We start from the raw sequence: 17,551 nt of genomic DNA, 5'->3' as shown, positions 1-17,551 counted from the left end.
ATGTAAATGGCTTTTAGAAGTGTGACAGAGAGAGGTTTGATGTGTTAGATACATATTAAAGTTTTTTTACATGCATAGAAGAAGGCTTTTTCCACAATGATGTAAGTGTACCTGTTACCTCCTAAAAGTACTGATGCATCTATAAAAAGATAATGATACTTGGCATTCAGTAATGCCTTCTGTTACTGACATGCAGGAAAGAGCTCTAAGAAAATAAATACAGATCTTTCAAAAGAATTAAAAGCTTACAGTCCTCAAGTATACTCAATACAGTATGCAGTTTTATGTAGCGGTGGTTTTCAAAAGGCAAATCATGAGCCAAGAGGCTTGTAGCAAACATTCAGAGGAATGATGAAGTGTTGAAAGTGTTATTGTAATCAGAAGCAAAGAAGAGCTAGTCCTGCTTCTTTATGCCTAATCCTCAAGGTCAAGATTTCTGTCTACAGTTTTTGAAACACATGTCTAGGGCCTGGCATTGTCATAACCAATATATTATGAAATCTCTCTTAGTAGATTATAAGGAGTTGTGAAATTATATACTTCCCACTAAACAATCTCAGGTTGAGAAAGACTGCTAACAACAAAAAAGGATGGTGTTCTGGGATTGCTGTAGACATAGCACTTCCTTGCTGACTTTTAACAGGGATTTACTGAATAAAGTACCTGCCTTAAATAATTCACAGATTTGTGGAGTGCCTTAATGGGAGAAGGCGTATTGTCTGCAGTGGCACAGGAGAAAAATGGAGAGACGTTAGAAATAATCACAATAGCTTTTTTTACTATAAGTAGGGCTTTTAGGCACAGGCAGTAGTACAAATACTAATAGTACTGCTTAAGCATTGTGCTTAAAGTAAGAGGTATATGGGAACACAGCGGTCACCAGTGTGAGTGGAACAATTATTTAACAGCACACAGCATTACTGGGCAGTGATTTAAAACAGAAAATAAAGAACTCCACTGACCAATTGATACAGAAATTGCAGCGGAAATGTGGAATGCATGTATTCCAAACTTTGGCCTAGTGAGGAGACCAAAGTGAACACTTCTAATGTGATAGGATGGGTTGTGGTGTCTTTAAAAATACAAAAAGAGTTAGCTGAAATATTAAACCACCAGCAATGTATCTCTTAGTGTCAGTAGTCTTTTGGCTAAGTACTGACGTGATAAAGAATATTTTACCTACTGTGTAGCCAGCTCATATTAAATGACATTCAAGAAGTTTCTCAAAAAATGTAGCTATCTCAAGCATGAAATTTTTTTCTGGGTAGCATATTCTCATATTGGCTTTATTCTTCATCAAAGCGTCTGACAGCTTTCACCAGAGGATGTGATATCAATATGCAATTTATCCTTTCAAAGCCTTTGGGATGATCAGTCTATTTCTTTGCCGTCCCTAATTAAACATATTGCTTCAGTAATTCCCAGGAGCAAGGAGGCATTGCAACTACACTGAAATGAAAATGAACTTTGTAGAACCATGGCTAGACCGTCTGTGATGATGATTAATGTATTCTATGATTGTTGTTTTGGTCATAAGTTTTTATCTGTTTTATTAAAGACACTGTGAGGGAGCATACAGAGACTAGCCACAGATTTTATTTCTTATCAAAGTGAAAGAAATCTGAGGAGGTTTTAACACAGATTTGGTTGAAATAAAATGTAGCAAGCTGATGGAGATCTTAAATGTGATCTCTGATCATTCAACCTTTGGAATGCCACTAATAACAATGATAAGTGAGGGCTCCTGTTCCAGCCAGCCATCTCTTAGAATAAGGAGCAAATACAATCCTTCATATTTAACTGTTTTGGAAAAAAGAGAGGCAGCAGCCCTACAATGACTCTGGATTGAAGCACTTGGTAAGAGATATTTGGAGTCGGCACAAAAATTTTCTTGTTTACCTATTAGTTAGGACACATTTCCTATCTGCCTTAAGCGTACAGGTCAGTCCAAGTGGCCAGAGAGAAGGTTGCTTTCAAGGTATACAGGTTATTTTCTTTTCTGTTTTCTTTGGTAATGTGGAAGTGGGTCAGGATCCATTGATTTCTATCATCCATTCTAATAATGATTTTAAATAGTCATTTTTCATCTGGCTTTTCATGTGGGCTTTTTTCGCATTCTGAAAAAGAGGTGATATTCATTAGCATATTTCATTATGCCAGCCAAAAGGGTATACTATGTATACACTTAAGTAATCGTAGTGCTTTTGACTTTTTACATTTAGTTTATGCTAGAAAATCGTGAACAATGCATTTCTTGCTAGCTGATACTTCTTTATGCAGTGTTGTGCAAGGCTGGATTTGGGTCGAAGTTTAAATCCATTTAAAATACACAATCAGCATTTTAAAATAGTCATAAATTAAATTTAAAAATGAAATGTGCTGAACATAAAAATAAGCTTAGCAAAACATAGTTTGTATTGAAAGCCAGTTGATTTATTAAGTAAAGGAACCATTACTTACAGAAAATGAACAGATTATGATTTTTCTAGCCAGTGTGCCTTCCAGAATTACAACTACGAGATCTTATCCTTCACATTTCTTTTTAACTTTACTAATCCTTTTACAAAATACAGACTTTGGAGGCCTAGGTCTCAAACTGCAAGATGGTAAAATGAGAGCTCTGGAGAGAATGCAGTATGTCTCACCATGTCTCTGATGTCCTCGTTTGCTTAGGATTTAAACCATTTCTTTAAATTCAGTGAAGCTAAACCAATTAATTTAAAAATGACTGGAAATGAGTGAAGTCTCCAGATGTTAATGGCTTATTTACTTCTACTGCAGCAACATTAAAGAACACTAATCAAGATCAGAAGTAGGTTGTTCTCCAGGTCGTACGGTATCATAGTCATTTGGAGCAGCTGTAATAAAATGCCTTGTTATCAGGGAGCAAGGTAAAGTAGACAAACAAGATTTTTCAGCCATTAGTTTTCAGTTAAGTTTTAAGTGACATTAATTATCCATAGCATCTTTTACATGCCAATTGAGAGAATTTAGTTTATAACAGACTTTGCCTACATACTTAATGATAACAGTATTTTTTTAACTTGAAGAAGTAATTGTAAATCCTATGATAATACAAAATAGCAAAACCAAATGTGTTCAGAAACAGTTTAAAGACATTACCTTGATATTCCAGTTAGTTTTAGGATTACTATTTATCTTATCAAGGCTATTTCTGCAGCTCTTTTATTTTTTCTGCCTCATTTTGCCTTTTGTCTTTCTCAGTTCTCTTTTCATAAGTTGCAATATATTTTTGCAAAGTACAGCTGCCATACAGGCTTTCCCCTAAAACACTACTTCAACTAAATTATTTAGATAACCTAGGTATTGGTCAGTAATGTACAGAAGTGGCTGACACAGATGAAATTGCTGACGGTTGCAGTGAATTGCATATAATTAGAGCTGTAGTTAAAACCTGTAAAACCGATTCCTCACTGAATGCTTTAGTTCAGTCACTTGGGAAAAGTTAATGTCTGGTGAAATACATGATTTGTCAATCTTATTTACTTTTGACACCACTGAGAGTAAGGCATTAGTAATTTCTCAGGACTGCATTAAAGGCAGTGTTGACCTGTTCATGATGATAAAGTCCCCTAAACATAGCTAGCTTGTCTTCTTGGAAACCTGTCTTGCACTTCATTTTTCTTAGCATTTGCTTGAAGTAAGAAGGCATGGTTCTTTTACTAAGATGTTTCTGCACCCACATATGTAGTGTTGGTTTTCAGTAAAATTTAGTACCCTCTTCCTTGCTGCTTCTTTTTTATCTTGTCTGCAGAAAAATCTGTGTAGCTTGGTATCTCCCAGTAAAGCCTGTAACATTTACTTCTTCTCTAGGTCTGTTTTCCTCTGTCTTCTCCTAATGTCTCTTCCTCCAGTCTGGAGGCTGTTGTTCTGCAGCTTGCCTGGTGCATTTTGTCAGCTTCCATCAGACTGATGGATGTCTGGGAAGGAAAGGCAGGAGCTCTTAGTGGGCATCTTTTCATCTCATCTGTGCAGCTAAAGATTTGACATTCACTTTCCTGAGAGGGGATGAAACTCTGCTTTTGAGAAACATTATGTAAATTTACTGGTTTATGTAAGGAACTCTTCATAATGATGTACATTACAGCATGCAGATTAAAGGCAGTACTTTGTCTTGTGCACTAGCAAAAAAGCAGAGTCCTGAAAAATGTCTAAAAAATAAAATTATTGTAATAGACTTGATGTTTGGTTTGATGTTTCTGTTTAGGTGCTGACCCCAGCACAAATAAAATCAATTTGCCTGGCCATACTAGAATCAGGAAAGCAGTATGCAGTGAAGAAGAGGAAGCCGTTCCCACTCATGTATTCCTACTATGGAACAGAGTATCTTGGTGAGTAAAACACACCAACTACTTTGAAAGTGATGCTGTGTGTAGATGCTGAGCCAGTGGATGCTTCAGAAATAAAATACATAAAACCTACAGTGTGGGATTTCTCCTGACAGAGTTGGGACCATCCAGTCCCCTAAAACTACGAAGTGGGTCTGAGGAGCTGGAGGGAAGGACTGATGCTGCCTGGCGCTGGGGAACGCCAGAGGTGCCTGTGCTGCACCAGGGGAGCAGCAGGCAGCAGCTTCGTTCCCTCTTCTCCTTTCTGCCCTGGTAAATCTGCCCTTGCCAGATGGAGGCAGCGAGAGGTGTGATGCCCATGCCTGCGTGGCGAAGGTTACCAGAGGGAACTGTCAGGGGATGTTATTCGTAAGCTGCTGCTGCCACGCAGGGAGTTGCAGAGCGTTTTTGGCCATAGCAGTGCAACTCAAGCATGTGGTCAGCTCCTACCCATCGCGAGCAGCTTAGTTGGAGCTCATCTGAACAGGTCATTGAGCAGGTCCCTACTGGAGTCCTCAAGACACGATATCACACTGCAGAAAGCGTGAGATTGTTTTGCAAATGTTAGTGAGTTCTCTGGCAGGGGAGCAGAGGGAGAAGTCGCTGGTGCTATTCCACAGACCCTGGCCGGTACAGACAATTCTTGCACTGAACTTCAGGTTTTAGCTGACTGATGGTGTCAGTCAGGAACTGGGAATACCATTTATGGTCCAGTTTCAATTTGCGTTCAACAAAGACTTCAGAATAATGGTCCAGGTTGAGTAGTGTGTCAAAAAGAATAACGTCTTGAAACAGTATTCAGTTTAGGTTCAGTGTAACTTCACACACTGAGTTTCAGTCACATCAGAGTGAGAGCAGACAAAATTCTTACGTATTTTTGCTTAGCTTGGGGAACTGGAAAAGACAGAAGTAGTAACAAACCATAGCGTCATGCATCTAAAAAGCTTTATTCCAAGCACTATTGTAATATGCATAAAGAAGGTGAAAGAGGACTTGACAAGGAAATCAGTCCCAAGAGAAAGTTGTCATGAGATGGAGGTAGGACCTAAACCTACCCTCTCCTTTTGACTGTTGCTGTTCTTTACAGGTGCAGCACATGGGCTTTCATCAATCCTTCAGATGTTGCTTTCCTATTATGAGTACCTGCAGCCAGCAGATCAGGAGCTTGTGTGGCAGAGCGTTGATTTTCTTATGGACCAAGAGCAGAACAGCAACTGGCCTCCTGAGCTGGGAGAGACAATCGAGCGGGAGAATGAGCTTGTACACTGGTGTCATGGAGCTCCAGGTTCTTTTCCCATTGATGCTATGAATAGCCAGATGCAGATCACATTGCTTTTCCACATTAGGTGATTCCATGTAGAAGATATCTCAGGATAACTTTGACCGATTTTTGACATTTTATGAGAGGCAGGCAAACTATTTAGGCTTTTTCTTCCAGTTAAGAGTGTCTTATTTATTGCTGAAGCAGCTGGAAGGATAGGCGTATTTCCTGCCTTAAAAGCATAGGTGATCACAGCTGAAAGAATTCTGGTGATCCTGAACTGTCTGTTTTCTGCTCTTGCTCCCTTTCATGACAAGACCGTGAAGAATGGTACAGCTGAGTCAAAAGACAGCATATGCTGGACAGATAAATAGTATGCAGAAGAACACAGATACAGACACATCTGTGAGTTTTGGGAAGGCCTTCAGAATAGCTTTTTTCCCCCCTCACCAGAATCAAAGTTTAAGCTGCACTTATTACATGGATAATGCATAAATTTGACCAAATTATTTTCATGTGAAGGGGATTTTGTACTAGCAAGAGGCATTTTTTCTGAAAGTCAGCCATTTAAAACTGCTTTTCAGAGAGAAAGAGAATCAATCTTTAGTTTGGGTTCATAAGATAAGGCTGATGTCTGTCAGTTCAGAATCTAATCCTATACCTTTGCAATTTTGGCAAGTACTGCTGTGTATTGAAATTGCTTTTTTACGCCCAGGCAGAATTTTATTGCTAACTAGTCATATTGGCTTGGTAACATGAACCTAGAAGGTTACAGAAAAACTTACTTTTATTAAAAAATGTCCATGAGCATTGATGCATTGCTTTTAAAGGTGTTCTATTTAAATTACAGAGAGTACATTATAATTAACATCCCTTAAATGTGCTTTCTGCTGATGCATTACCTTTTTGTCGGTATGATTAAGGAACAAGCTTCTTGCTCTCGCACTCTAATGAAGTGAAAACAGCTTTTGCTTACCAGCCTTTTTTATTTTTGAGAGGAAAAAATTACTTCTACAGCATGGCTGGCCTAGTGATGAAACCTGCAGGGAAGATGCCCTCTTTGTTAAAGTATCTTGAGAGTGGCCTTTGACTTGGGTTTAACTGTTAGTGGAGACATATGCAGTGAGACTGGACCAAAGTGACAAAATCCCAAAGGGCATAAAGAAGTTACTTTAGGAGACATTTAGAGACATGCAAATTCATTAATTGCTATTGTTCTTCCCCAGAAAATCCTGTATCCCATCATTGTTCTGGGTAATAACGCACATGTAGCTTACAAGAACACTTTTCAGCTACTTGAGTGTGTATTATATTCAGTCCACAAGCAAGCTATTCTAAACATTTCCTTAGGCCCTTGGCTTAGTTATGTGTCATATGCATTCTTTTAAGGTTACCATGAACTGAGCTGTACAGTGCTCTGTTGAAGATTATGATTAATTTATTTGAATCACCTCCAAAAATAAGCCGAACAGCTGCTGCTTTTTTTTTTTTTTTTTTTGACAGAAGTTAGTATGCATAACTGTTCATAACTAGAATAAAGCAGCATGGGCCACACTGAAAAGAGGGCAAGCTTCTCTTTCTCATTCAGTAAAAAAATTTATCTGTTGCCAGTGTAAGAAATTATCTAGCCTATCCTTGTGTTTCTGTCAGTGTAAATAGGTGAGGTGAATGGGGATTTGAAACCACTAGAAGACAGTGCTAAGCGTTTACTTGTTTAAAGGCAAAAATGTGACTACTGTTTTAAATTGCTGAAGGACTGGGAATTTTAGAGATGTTTGAGTAAACCCTGGCATTCAGTAATGCAGTAAAAAGACTGAAAGTGGTGTTATCACAGGGAGTGGATAAGTACATCTTACCATATGCTTTTTAGCTTACCAGATACTCTTCCCCTCCATATGTAGCATATAGATATGTAACGTTGACATGTGTAGAACATGAGACTGCAGTTCTTTAGCGTATTAATCTTTATTTTGTCTTCTACAAAACCTTTGGCCTACTTATTATAAAAGACAATCTCACTGCTATTTTCCTAGGCATTGCATATCTGTTTGCCAAAGCTTACCTGGTTTCCAAGAAGCCTCAATATCTGGACACTTGTATCCGGTGTGGAGAGCTAACTTGGCAGAAAGGCCTGTTGAAGAAGGGACCTGGAATATGCCATGGAGTGGCTGGTAGTGCTTATGTGTTCCTGCTGCTGTATAGGCTCACTGGAAACTCAAAATACATATACAGGGCACAAAGGTTAGCATTCCTACCTTTCTGGATTCGGGGTAATACCGGAAAGTTTCAAGAACATTTATAAAGCTCCTCAGAGTCTGGGATCACCATCCTTGGATGTAGTCTGAGTGTTTAAGCCTCAGGTGCAATTCTAGCTCTGAGTTGTGGGGCAGGAGCGCTCTGCAGGGAGCCCTCCAGTCCTGCTTCCAGGCTGCTTGCAGCAGGAGAAGCATCGGGTTCTCCCGGGCTCCCTCCCTCCCTCCCTGCCCGAGAGCCTCTGCTCCTTCGGAGAGAATCGGGGTGGATGGGAGGAATGGCGCACGTCCAGGTCTCATCCTGACGTGAGGTCAGAAACCAGCCAAGTTGTGCACCCGAGTCCAGGAGCAGAGTGAAATGTGATTTGCTCTGATTTTCAGAGCATTTAACGCTCTCCCTTACTGCTAGAAGTGGAAAATAAGTATAGGACCTGCTTTGCTGTTACAGTTTTTTAATTTATCGTTCCCAGCTTTAGCCAGTTTGACATTGTGCTGTTCAGCTTAGCTAGTGGGGTCAATTCCATTTTGTCCTCATGCAAGCAGGTATGGTCCACTGAAAATTCTGTCACAGTGCTGCAATTATCTTTAATTCTATTTCCGTAATTTACTGTACATGTTTAAAAACATAGTATTCAATGTTTGTAACTGTTTTCCTTATAGCACAGAATAATGAGGGGATGCGGTGTAGTAATTAGGGTGACTTATTTTCAGCCATTTGAAGTGAGAATATTTTATTTGTGTAATTTCAGCATTACAGAATTTGTTGCATCAATGTGAAACATCGCTTGCATCATGCTGAAATAACACCCAAGATAAAAGTTATTAAAAAGTATTTGTTTAATAGTATGTCTCGTAGAAATCAGAAAAAGTTTATAGCTCTCAGAGAAGCGTAACACATGTACAGTTCGCAAAGGTTCGGCTTTTCTAGATCTCATGGACCTCAGTTTGTCATGGAAATCGGAGTGTAAAATTTCCACATAAGGTTAAATAATGAACATTCTACTTTTTTTAATGATCATTGAATGTTATTAAAATGATGCTTTCAAACAACAAGTAAGTAGACATACATGGACACCAAATAATGACACACTCTCTTTTTTTTTTCCTGTTTCTTAGGTTTGCAGAGTTCTTATTTACAGAAGAATTTAAGGCTGGTTCCCGAGCATTAGAAAGTGTATATAGTCTGTATGAAGGCTTCTCGGGAACTGTGTGTTTCCTGACTGACTTGCTGCAACCCAACCAAGCTGAGTTTCCTCTCTTCAGTGTCTTTGTCTAGAAAGTAACATTCTCCAGGGCCACATCCTAGTGGCGGTGGGAGAGGGCACTGCGGTTTCACTTATTTGTCAAGAGAGGCTATTTACAAAACAAGCCAGTGGTACCACTAATGCTAGCCTTAACTTAGCTGGGAGTCAGGTGAAAAAGAAAATACACTGGGGGTTTGGGAGGGAAGTGTGTGGTCAAAAAAAAAAATGGGTCAGTGAAAAAAAAAAGGGGGGGGGGAAGTGATTGAATCTGATGGGGTAGATATTTAGCTGTAATAAGAAGCAAAATCTAATTATTCAACTGAGAGAGAAAGGGGCATTACCAAACTTTTAATCTGGTGGTTACGCAGGAGAAAAAAAAAGGCAAGCTAGAATTAGAGCAACATGCATAGAAGAAACAGTGATGCATCCAGTAGGTTTTAAAAAGAGACCTGCAAAAACAAGTCTTCGTGCAGCGATGCACATGTCGGGGAGGGTGTTGTAGACATGTCACAACACTGCACATAGGCAAAATCTGGGATTTTCTACCTAAACCACATCTACTAGTTCTACTAACTTGTATTAGAAATACCTGTATCTTGGAGCTCCTTCATCTTCATATGCATATACTGATAGTTATGTAGAAAGCTATATATTCACAGGTTCATTTCAGCTAGTGGGATTTCGTGTGTGTAAATGAGAACTGAATTTGACCCTTCCTTTCAGAGCTCAGTCTGGGGCGAGGAGCTGGTCTCCTTACTGATTTACTGCAACTGTGTCACTTCTTGTCAATACTTTCCCTGTTACAGGGAAGATGAGTGGAGCCATGGAGAAGACTTGGATCAAAAAGTTCTATAGCAAAGATACAGCAGGCAGATGCTTTCTTCATGGTACAGCATTACTAGATAAGCATTGTTCAGTGATACAAAAGCTTCCTTTAAAAATTAATTATCTATAGCAGCATTTCTGAACAATAGCATACATATTTCAGACAACAGAAAATCTGTTTTCCTTGATGAATTGTTCACTACAAACCCTGCAAACTGAATGCAAACCTTGGATGGCATACTGATTTTAAGAAAAACCTGGTAACAAAATTAAAAAATGCTTCTTTTCCTGGTTAGCAAAATAATGTATATGCCCAAATGATTTGTAGCTATAGAAATAAATGGGTTGCTCAACACTAGTTGCACTAGCACTTAAGGTTCCAATTACATGCTGTTTTATATGTATTATATATGAGACATGGTATTTGAAAGCTAAAGAAAATGCTAACGTAGATTTGTACTAAAAAACCTATGAAATCAATATCTGTATTTAAAAGATATTTACTATTTATTTATTTTTATTTATATGGGAATAACATAATGCAATTGCCTTTGAAGACAGATTGGGAAGACCAGTATGTCAAAAATTGCAGTTAGGGTGAAAAAGCTGACCTACATGCACTGCCAAACAATGCAGTCTCTCTTCCTGCATTCTCAGCTGGAGGAGATTACAATTTCTTTATTTTTAATGCCTAACGGATTAAAGTTCCCATTTAATTTCAGTGGGCCTTGATCAGGCTGTAAGTTGGAGCCAGGTCTTGCAACCCTTCTGCATTTTAATATAGTAATCCCGTTCCTACTCTTGCCACTGTTATTTTAATGAGATGGCTTGCATCATTATGAGCTGCAGATTAGGATTTCTGCTATTTTGTCTTGCACTGTGCAGCTCTAATTAATTATTTAATCATAGAAGCCATTGGTGAATAAAGCAATGAAGTTCTGTATCAGCTTGTCAAGAATTTAGGGATTTTTTGGTGAACGGAAATGTTAAAATTCAATATACAGTTGTTACGTGTTTATTATTTGTGGGATAAAAGGTCTTTTAAGAAAGCCATTAATGTCACTTACATTGTTACTCTGAGCAGTGAGATGTGTACACATAGGAGTACGTATTTCACAGGCAGGTATACAAGTGAGGCTAAATCAAAAAGTCAATGGAGATGTGCGCGTGCCCTGCCCAGCCAGGTTGAAATGCTCCTGTTAGATCAGAGCAAAGTCAACTCTCAGTAGTGAAGATCCTAAGTCTATCAGGATTCTTCTCTAGTTGCTTCCTGTAATGCGGGTGTTTAATATATTTCATAACTGGAACCTTTTTAAACAAATGTTTAAGGAAGGTAAAACTTGGCCTATCCACTTTTTCCGTGTGGTCAATAGGTTTTCAGTCTCAATATTCATTGTAGGGTAATGTCACTCAGCTAAAACATGTAAGTAACAACATTTGTGCCATAGCATTTAGATAGCTACTGTAACTGTATTCTGTCTTATTGTAAGAGAGTGAAATAGGTTCTGCCATGATCTAGACTCAAGCTGTTGCAACCATACATTTATTGTCAATCCTTTTATTTAGAGATGCAAACATAAAACAAGAACGCTTAGTGTTTTGATAACTATGTCAAAAAAACCCAAACAACTCCAAACTTAAGCCTTAGTGAAATCTATACATACCAGAATAGTAATCATGACCTTTTGATTTTGTCCCCAGTGCCTACTTTTTAATTATCAGTGGGCCACAACATTTAATTGTTTCCAGTTAGTTATTTCTCAGGAGATGCCTGAAGAAGAAAATCTTTGCCAAAACCTCAGTAAATCTAGAGCACAATAAATGAGTATAGTAACTTAGATCCTGACCAAGTCATGAATGCTGATATTGTAACACATACCACATCTATATTAAAATTTACCATAATAGCAGTAGATAAAATCACTCTATTTTATTATGCTTAACTTCCAACGGTCATGTTTGCATTTATCTTTTAATGTGATTCTTCATAAATGGCAGGAAGTATACATTAAGAATTCAGTGTTAGTTTTCTAGTGGTTTTCCCTCTGTGTCTCTTTGTAGAATTAATTCCTTCTGATTTACATTCAGAGGAGACTCTGATCTGCTCTGTGTCGTGTTCAACAGCACCCGCAAAACAAATCTCTGTCTCTGCAACCATTCTCCGTATATGAAGCCATGTGTTTGGCTTCATTTGATACTAATTCTGTGAGAAAGAAAACAGTTACTTGAGTAGGAGTTAGTCCATTCAACAATGAGAAAACCCATGCAACCACCCAGTTTTCAAAATCTAGGTCCCAAACATCTCTCTGCAAGTCGTGCAAGTTCGGCACTGACTTCAGCCAGGGCAGCACGCAAACTTTGTTTACTGACACTCAAGATCAGTAACAGTAACGTAAACATCCAGTCTCATGGGATACATCTTATAAAATCTCGGAACATAATTATTCATCTGTTTTGTCAGACATGGCAGTTTGAGCTCATTCTTAGAGCTTCGTGGCTTTTCTTACCTGACCTAGCTGGGTTAAGGTGGCTACTAGACGTGCTGTAGTCACAGCTTCTGAACACAGTGTAAATATACCCCAGGGCTCTTCTGAAAATGCCAGTCATTAAATGAGCAGAGTTTTTTCATCTTTTTCCTCCTCTTAATTGTCTAGCTGCTTCTTTTCCTTTGTACTATATATGCTGTTACATACATGCCGTTAAAACCTTTATTTGTTGCTTTTAAGACGTTGACAGGAAAGCAACCTGAGAAGAGCCATCAGCACTTTTCAGTGTAATAAAAAAATAAGTCCTTTGTGTTCCCTTCTTACTGCTTCGAGAAATTGATCATGCAACCTTTGCTAGACATTCTCAGTGGGATGCTGTCTCCTCCTCCTCCTGACTCGGGCCCTAATAGACTGAAAAAGCATTTTCCTGAACAGATTCTGCCATGGTGCTGTGACAAAAGACTGTGTTACCAGAAACTTGAGAAGCCTCTTTCAAAGTGTAAAACATAAGTTACGACGTCATGTTTGCACATTAGTTTCTTGACTGTGTTTAGTTTCTAAAGTGTAGGCAATAGGAATTTAAGTGATATAGTATTTCTGATTATGCTGTTAAAGCAAAGAGGATGCATTGTGTGGGTATTGGTGCTTATTTGTGATGTACCTGTGTTTGTGTGGTGCTGTTTGTGAGTAAAGCTGTAGATTACAAATCTTTAAGGAGCTATATACTATTCATGACTTTTGGTAGGTCATCCATAGATTACTGTCATGGAATAATTTTGAGGGAAACTAGATCTGTAATGTCCAGATTTAGTGATTTCAGGATTCATAGAGCCAGATGCAATAAGTTTCATCAACAGTACAGTTCTAACAAATATATCTTAATTTTTTCCTGCTACTCACAAGTTCTCAGCATGATAACATATTCATTTTGTGCTACTGCTTTCAATATCTGCTTTGTTGGCATCATTGTTTCCTTCAGTTTCCCTGCCTTTCTTTCCCAACCTATGAGTAACTTAAGAAGTCTGAAGCAGCAGCCCAGCTCTTTTGTTCTTGAAAATAAGATTGATTAATTTTGCCTAAGAGGGGTGTTCCACTTATTTGCATTACATTATTTTACACTCCCAGATGGCCTCTTCTCACTGGCTCTGCCATTTCCCACCTGCTAAGGAAAAATCATTATACTGTATAACAACTGTCACTGATGTTTTACACCATTAAATAAAACAAAGAGAGACTTTCTAGGGAGCATGTTCACTTCTCTAGTATCTCAATTCTATTAAGACAATCAAAAACAAGTGAAATGGCTAAACATCCCAAAATACACATTTAAATAGTTCTGGGAAATATGCACAAACAAATGCAAGTAAAGTGGTCACCGTTTTTGCTACTCTGAAATTAAGTAATGCCACTTTGATGTTCTAATAATACTTGTATGGACATATAGAGAATATGATAAGAGTACTGATTAGTTTTTAAAGTACTGTGGAAAAACCGATACGTAGGTGTCTGATGTATTCAGAAACATACAGGTGCAATATGTGCAAATGAAAACTTTCATAAGCAATCAAATTTTTGTACTTATATCATTATCCGCATATACAGTTATAGCATCTGCCAACATATTGCATGTTTTATGCAAACAGGGACCTATTTTAGTGTATGCATGCATTTTGACAATATATCCTTGTTACTTGGACCTATAAGATCCATGGGCAGAGTGTATCTCTGAGGTCTGCCAAGTAAATCTCAGGTGCGGTAATCTTCTCCTACATACCTTGAATATTCACTGGCATGAGTGCATATTCTAATCCGTAGGAAGATCAGTATATCAGGAATAAGAATTGCCCTGTAGATTTTAAAGAGTAACCTTCCTGTGAAGAATTACACCAATGAGCAATTTCTGGCTAACAGCACAGTCTAGATTGCTCTGAGAAGACATTTCATTTTATATAAGTATGTCCTGGACTAAGTAGTAAGCAGCAGAAAGCTAAATTGAAAAGTAGTAAGAAAATGACCAAAAATCACATTGCTGAGGGAACAACATACTTCAAAGCCATAAGACAAAAATGCTCAGGGCCCACAAAACAATACAGCAATTTAGGGATGTGAATAGGTATTTTCCAAGAGAATAGCACAGTTTGCTTCATTGCAGAGACAGTGGTACAGTGTGCAGTGTACAGGTTTTAGCTGCCTTGAACAGCGCTTCATTGCCATTATAGCAAAGTCATCATATGCTGAAAAAAGTCTGCCTGTGAGGGACTTGCCTGTGGCTGAACCTACTGCCCATTCCTGTCATTTAATGGAATAGAAATGACGGACCCTATCGATGCTTAGGCAGTTTAAAAAAATAGATCCAAGAAGCCAACATGCACCAACTTTTCAACCTGCCTTTGAGTTATTAAACCTCCTGACTAATTTGTACTGTCACTGATGTCACCGTTGGTCTGGTACCCTGTATATTTAAAATTTTACATCATGCTCTGAAAGAAGTCAATTTATAAATAGCAGTCTGCTTGAAAATACATAAGGCCATATTTATTTTTAATACTTACAAGGGAGTCGCTTGACTTTGTTCACTGCATGACTCCAAGAGAAGGTGAAGGCATTTAGGTCAAGTACAGCAATGCGAACTAGAATGGCAGAAAATTAATTAAAAACTCATTTTGCCTAGTGGTATAATGATATTTGAATGAAAGATACTTTATAATGCAGTGATATTCAGCAACAGCGCTGCATGACTACACATGCATACTCCCCAGAGAATTTTATGTAGAAGTCCTGAAGTCAGTTGTATCCCACAGTGAACAGAAAACAAATCCTATTCAAACATACATTTCTACTTCATATAGAAGAGAAAGGCTGTCTGACCAGCAACTGAACTCAGCTTCCATCTTCATTACCATGACCGAAGAAAGATTTCCTCTAACAATGGTCTGATTTTGCCACTGATTTGACCTTCTGCGCTCATTTTAAGGGCCTGATACGCCACTGCTGATGTCAGTGGTGAATCTCCACTTGATTTCAGACATGCAAGGTTAGGTTCCTTCCACACATGTGAAACGGGCAAAACTGCATCATTCCGGACCCCAACCCTACAAACTTTCCTTTACACGAGTCCCATGGAATTAGTAAGGCTTGTTCGTATAGTAAGAGGAAAGCACAGGTGTTTGCATATGCAGGGCCCTATTTGATAGCAGTTTTATACCCATTTTCCCTCAATATGTCTGCAATATACATGGATGCCAACACCAGTAAAAAGTACAGGGAACTCAAATAGCATTATTTCATGTCTAGTTTGTGTTGGTTACACTTGAATATTCAATATATTCCAACATACGGTGTTCATTTCTGGAGTACATGCCACACCCTAGATTGGTTTCTCGGTGTAATAGCCATTCGCAGCCATAATATGGTACAGGCCCTTAGAATCAAGATTGATTTGATTCTTTAGAAATGCACCTTATTGTTTAAAAGCAGGACCCCTGCTCTTCTAATGTTTTAAACACTGTGATCTTTAAGAATGTGTTTATTGTATTAGTTTTGTATTGTAGATTATGATAGAAACTAGATTTTATAGCTTTTTAAAAGCAGTGGTAATACTAAGCTTCATAGTGGCAGAACAAACTCTGTATATATCGATATTATGAATATTAAAGCTGTGATTATATTTTGCCTTAAATAAAAGCCCAACGTTGAACAGTATGATTTTGCATTGGATTGCTTATTTCTGTACTTATCTTTCACAGTGCTGGCAACTTTTCCTTCCGGAGCAGTCATGACTCAGGGCTCCAAAAGCTTTTCAGTGGTACTGTGTTATCAAAAGTAAAATCATCCATCTTCCAATGAGAAAACATCCAGGCTGCACGTAGCCATTAGGTATAACTACCTCATGGGAGCTTCCCAAGAGAAGACAGGTTGCTTTTGGCCTGTAGATTAAAGTTTTCCACTTAAGTGTTTATTTTCAGCCTGCTTAAATCTCAGTACACGTGGCCTCTTCTCTTTCCAGAAAGACCCCCTCCATTCTCAGTGAAGGGCACTAGAGAATTAAATTCACTTCAGCCCACCCATAACAAGGTTTCGATCTTTGCTATCATGAGCTGAGCTCAACTAGAGGTGAGCAACAGGACTGCAGATTAGTCAGTGCAGCAGTTCAAGAAATGGCCCAAACAAAGTATTATTGGCATTTTTTGTATAAATCTGGTCACAACCTAAGTTGCATTAAAGAATAGTAGCAGACGTGCAGAAGTAGCCACTAGTGTTACCCCATTAGTAGGCTAATAGCATCTCAAACTCTGCATCTTGCCTTCTTGTGCTCCTGGTAGGTCTCAGGTCTGTAGCTAACCTCCACCTGCAGATCTGTAGTTACCTGGGAACAGGCAAAGAGAAACAAGATCTATCAGGTCAGGCATCAGAGCCAGCTGAGCACGAACAAAGTACCTGCACCAAGAGGAGAAGTGGTGGTGATTGAAGACTCCCCCAGTGCAGGATCCAGGCACCATCTGCCAACCTGGTACCTCAGGAGCTTCGTTTCTTGCCAGGCGGTCGCGTTCACGATGTTGTGGAGAGACTGCAAAGGCTTGTCTTGCCCTTGGGCTAATACCTTTTGCTGCTCGCCCACGGGGGCATCAGTGATACTGCCAGGGTGACCTTACGCATGTCCAGAATGACTCCAGAGCTCTGGCGGCAAGGGAGAGAGGCGCGGGGTGGTCTTCTGGCTGCTGCTGGGGAAGGGCCTGGGGACAGCAGGCAAACGCTGCTGGTGTCGCAGCGGGGCTTTGGGGTTTGTGGTCCTGGGAACCTTTGAAGGGAAAGGCCTGACAAGCAAGGGTAAGATCCACCTGACGAAGCGGTAAAAGGCCATCAGGGGAGGCTTACCAGGACTCACAGCTCCTTTTCTGCATTTTTTTTTTTTTTATCAGCTGCCCCTCAGCCTTTTATTGTTGCACAGGGTTATTTTCCTCCAGGTGCAGGACTTTGCCCTCGCCTCCTCCTTTCAGCCTGTTCCTCCAGCCTGCCCACAGCCCCACCTTTCCACCCACCAATCCCCCACTCCAGTCACGTATCTTACGGCCGCGATGAGGGGGCGCTCCCCACGCACCACCGGGCACCGTTCACTCCATTTACCCCCCCCCAC

At 39.3% G+C, this 17,551-nt stretch overlaps 1 protein-coding gene across 2 annotated transcripts in view; it reads left to right on the top strand.

The window, feature by feature from the left end:
• Positions 1–16,119, top strand: part of LANCL3 (LanC like 3) — a 38,874-nt gene extending 22,755 nt beyond the window's left edge. The window contains exons 2-6 of one of the 2 annotated variants that reach the window (XR_003924199.1): positions 4,229–4,352; positions 5,437–5,634; positions 7,644–7,851; positions 8,979–10,191; positions 12,658–16,119. Coding sequence is in view for 1 of the 2 variants with exons in the window: in XM_030019714.1 (XP_029875574.1) it covers positions 4,229–4,352; positions 5,437–5,634; positions 7,644–7,851; positions 8,979–9,138 (690 nt within the window). In the remaining variant the exon portion in view is untranslated. Of the gene's footprint in view, positions 1–4,228; positions 4,353–5,436; positions 5,635–7,643; positions 7,852–8,978 lie in introns of both variants that reach the window. The other variant, XM_030019714.1, reaches the window with a different exon arrangement.
• Positions 16,120–17,551: the final 1,432 nt, after the last annotated feature.

This window comes from Aquila chrysaetos, chromosome 7 (genome assembly GCF_900496995.4).
Source record: "Aquila chrysaetos chrysaetos chromosome 7, bAquChr1.4, whole genome shotgun sequence".
Taxonomy (NCBI): domain Eukaryota; kingdom Metazoa; phylum Chordata; class Aves; order Accipitriformes; family Accipitridae; genus Aquila; species Aquila chrysaetos.
This window is presented reverse-complemented; position numbering and strand designations above follow the sequence as displayed.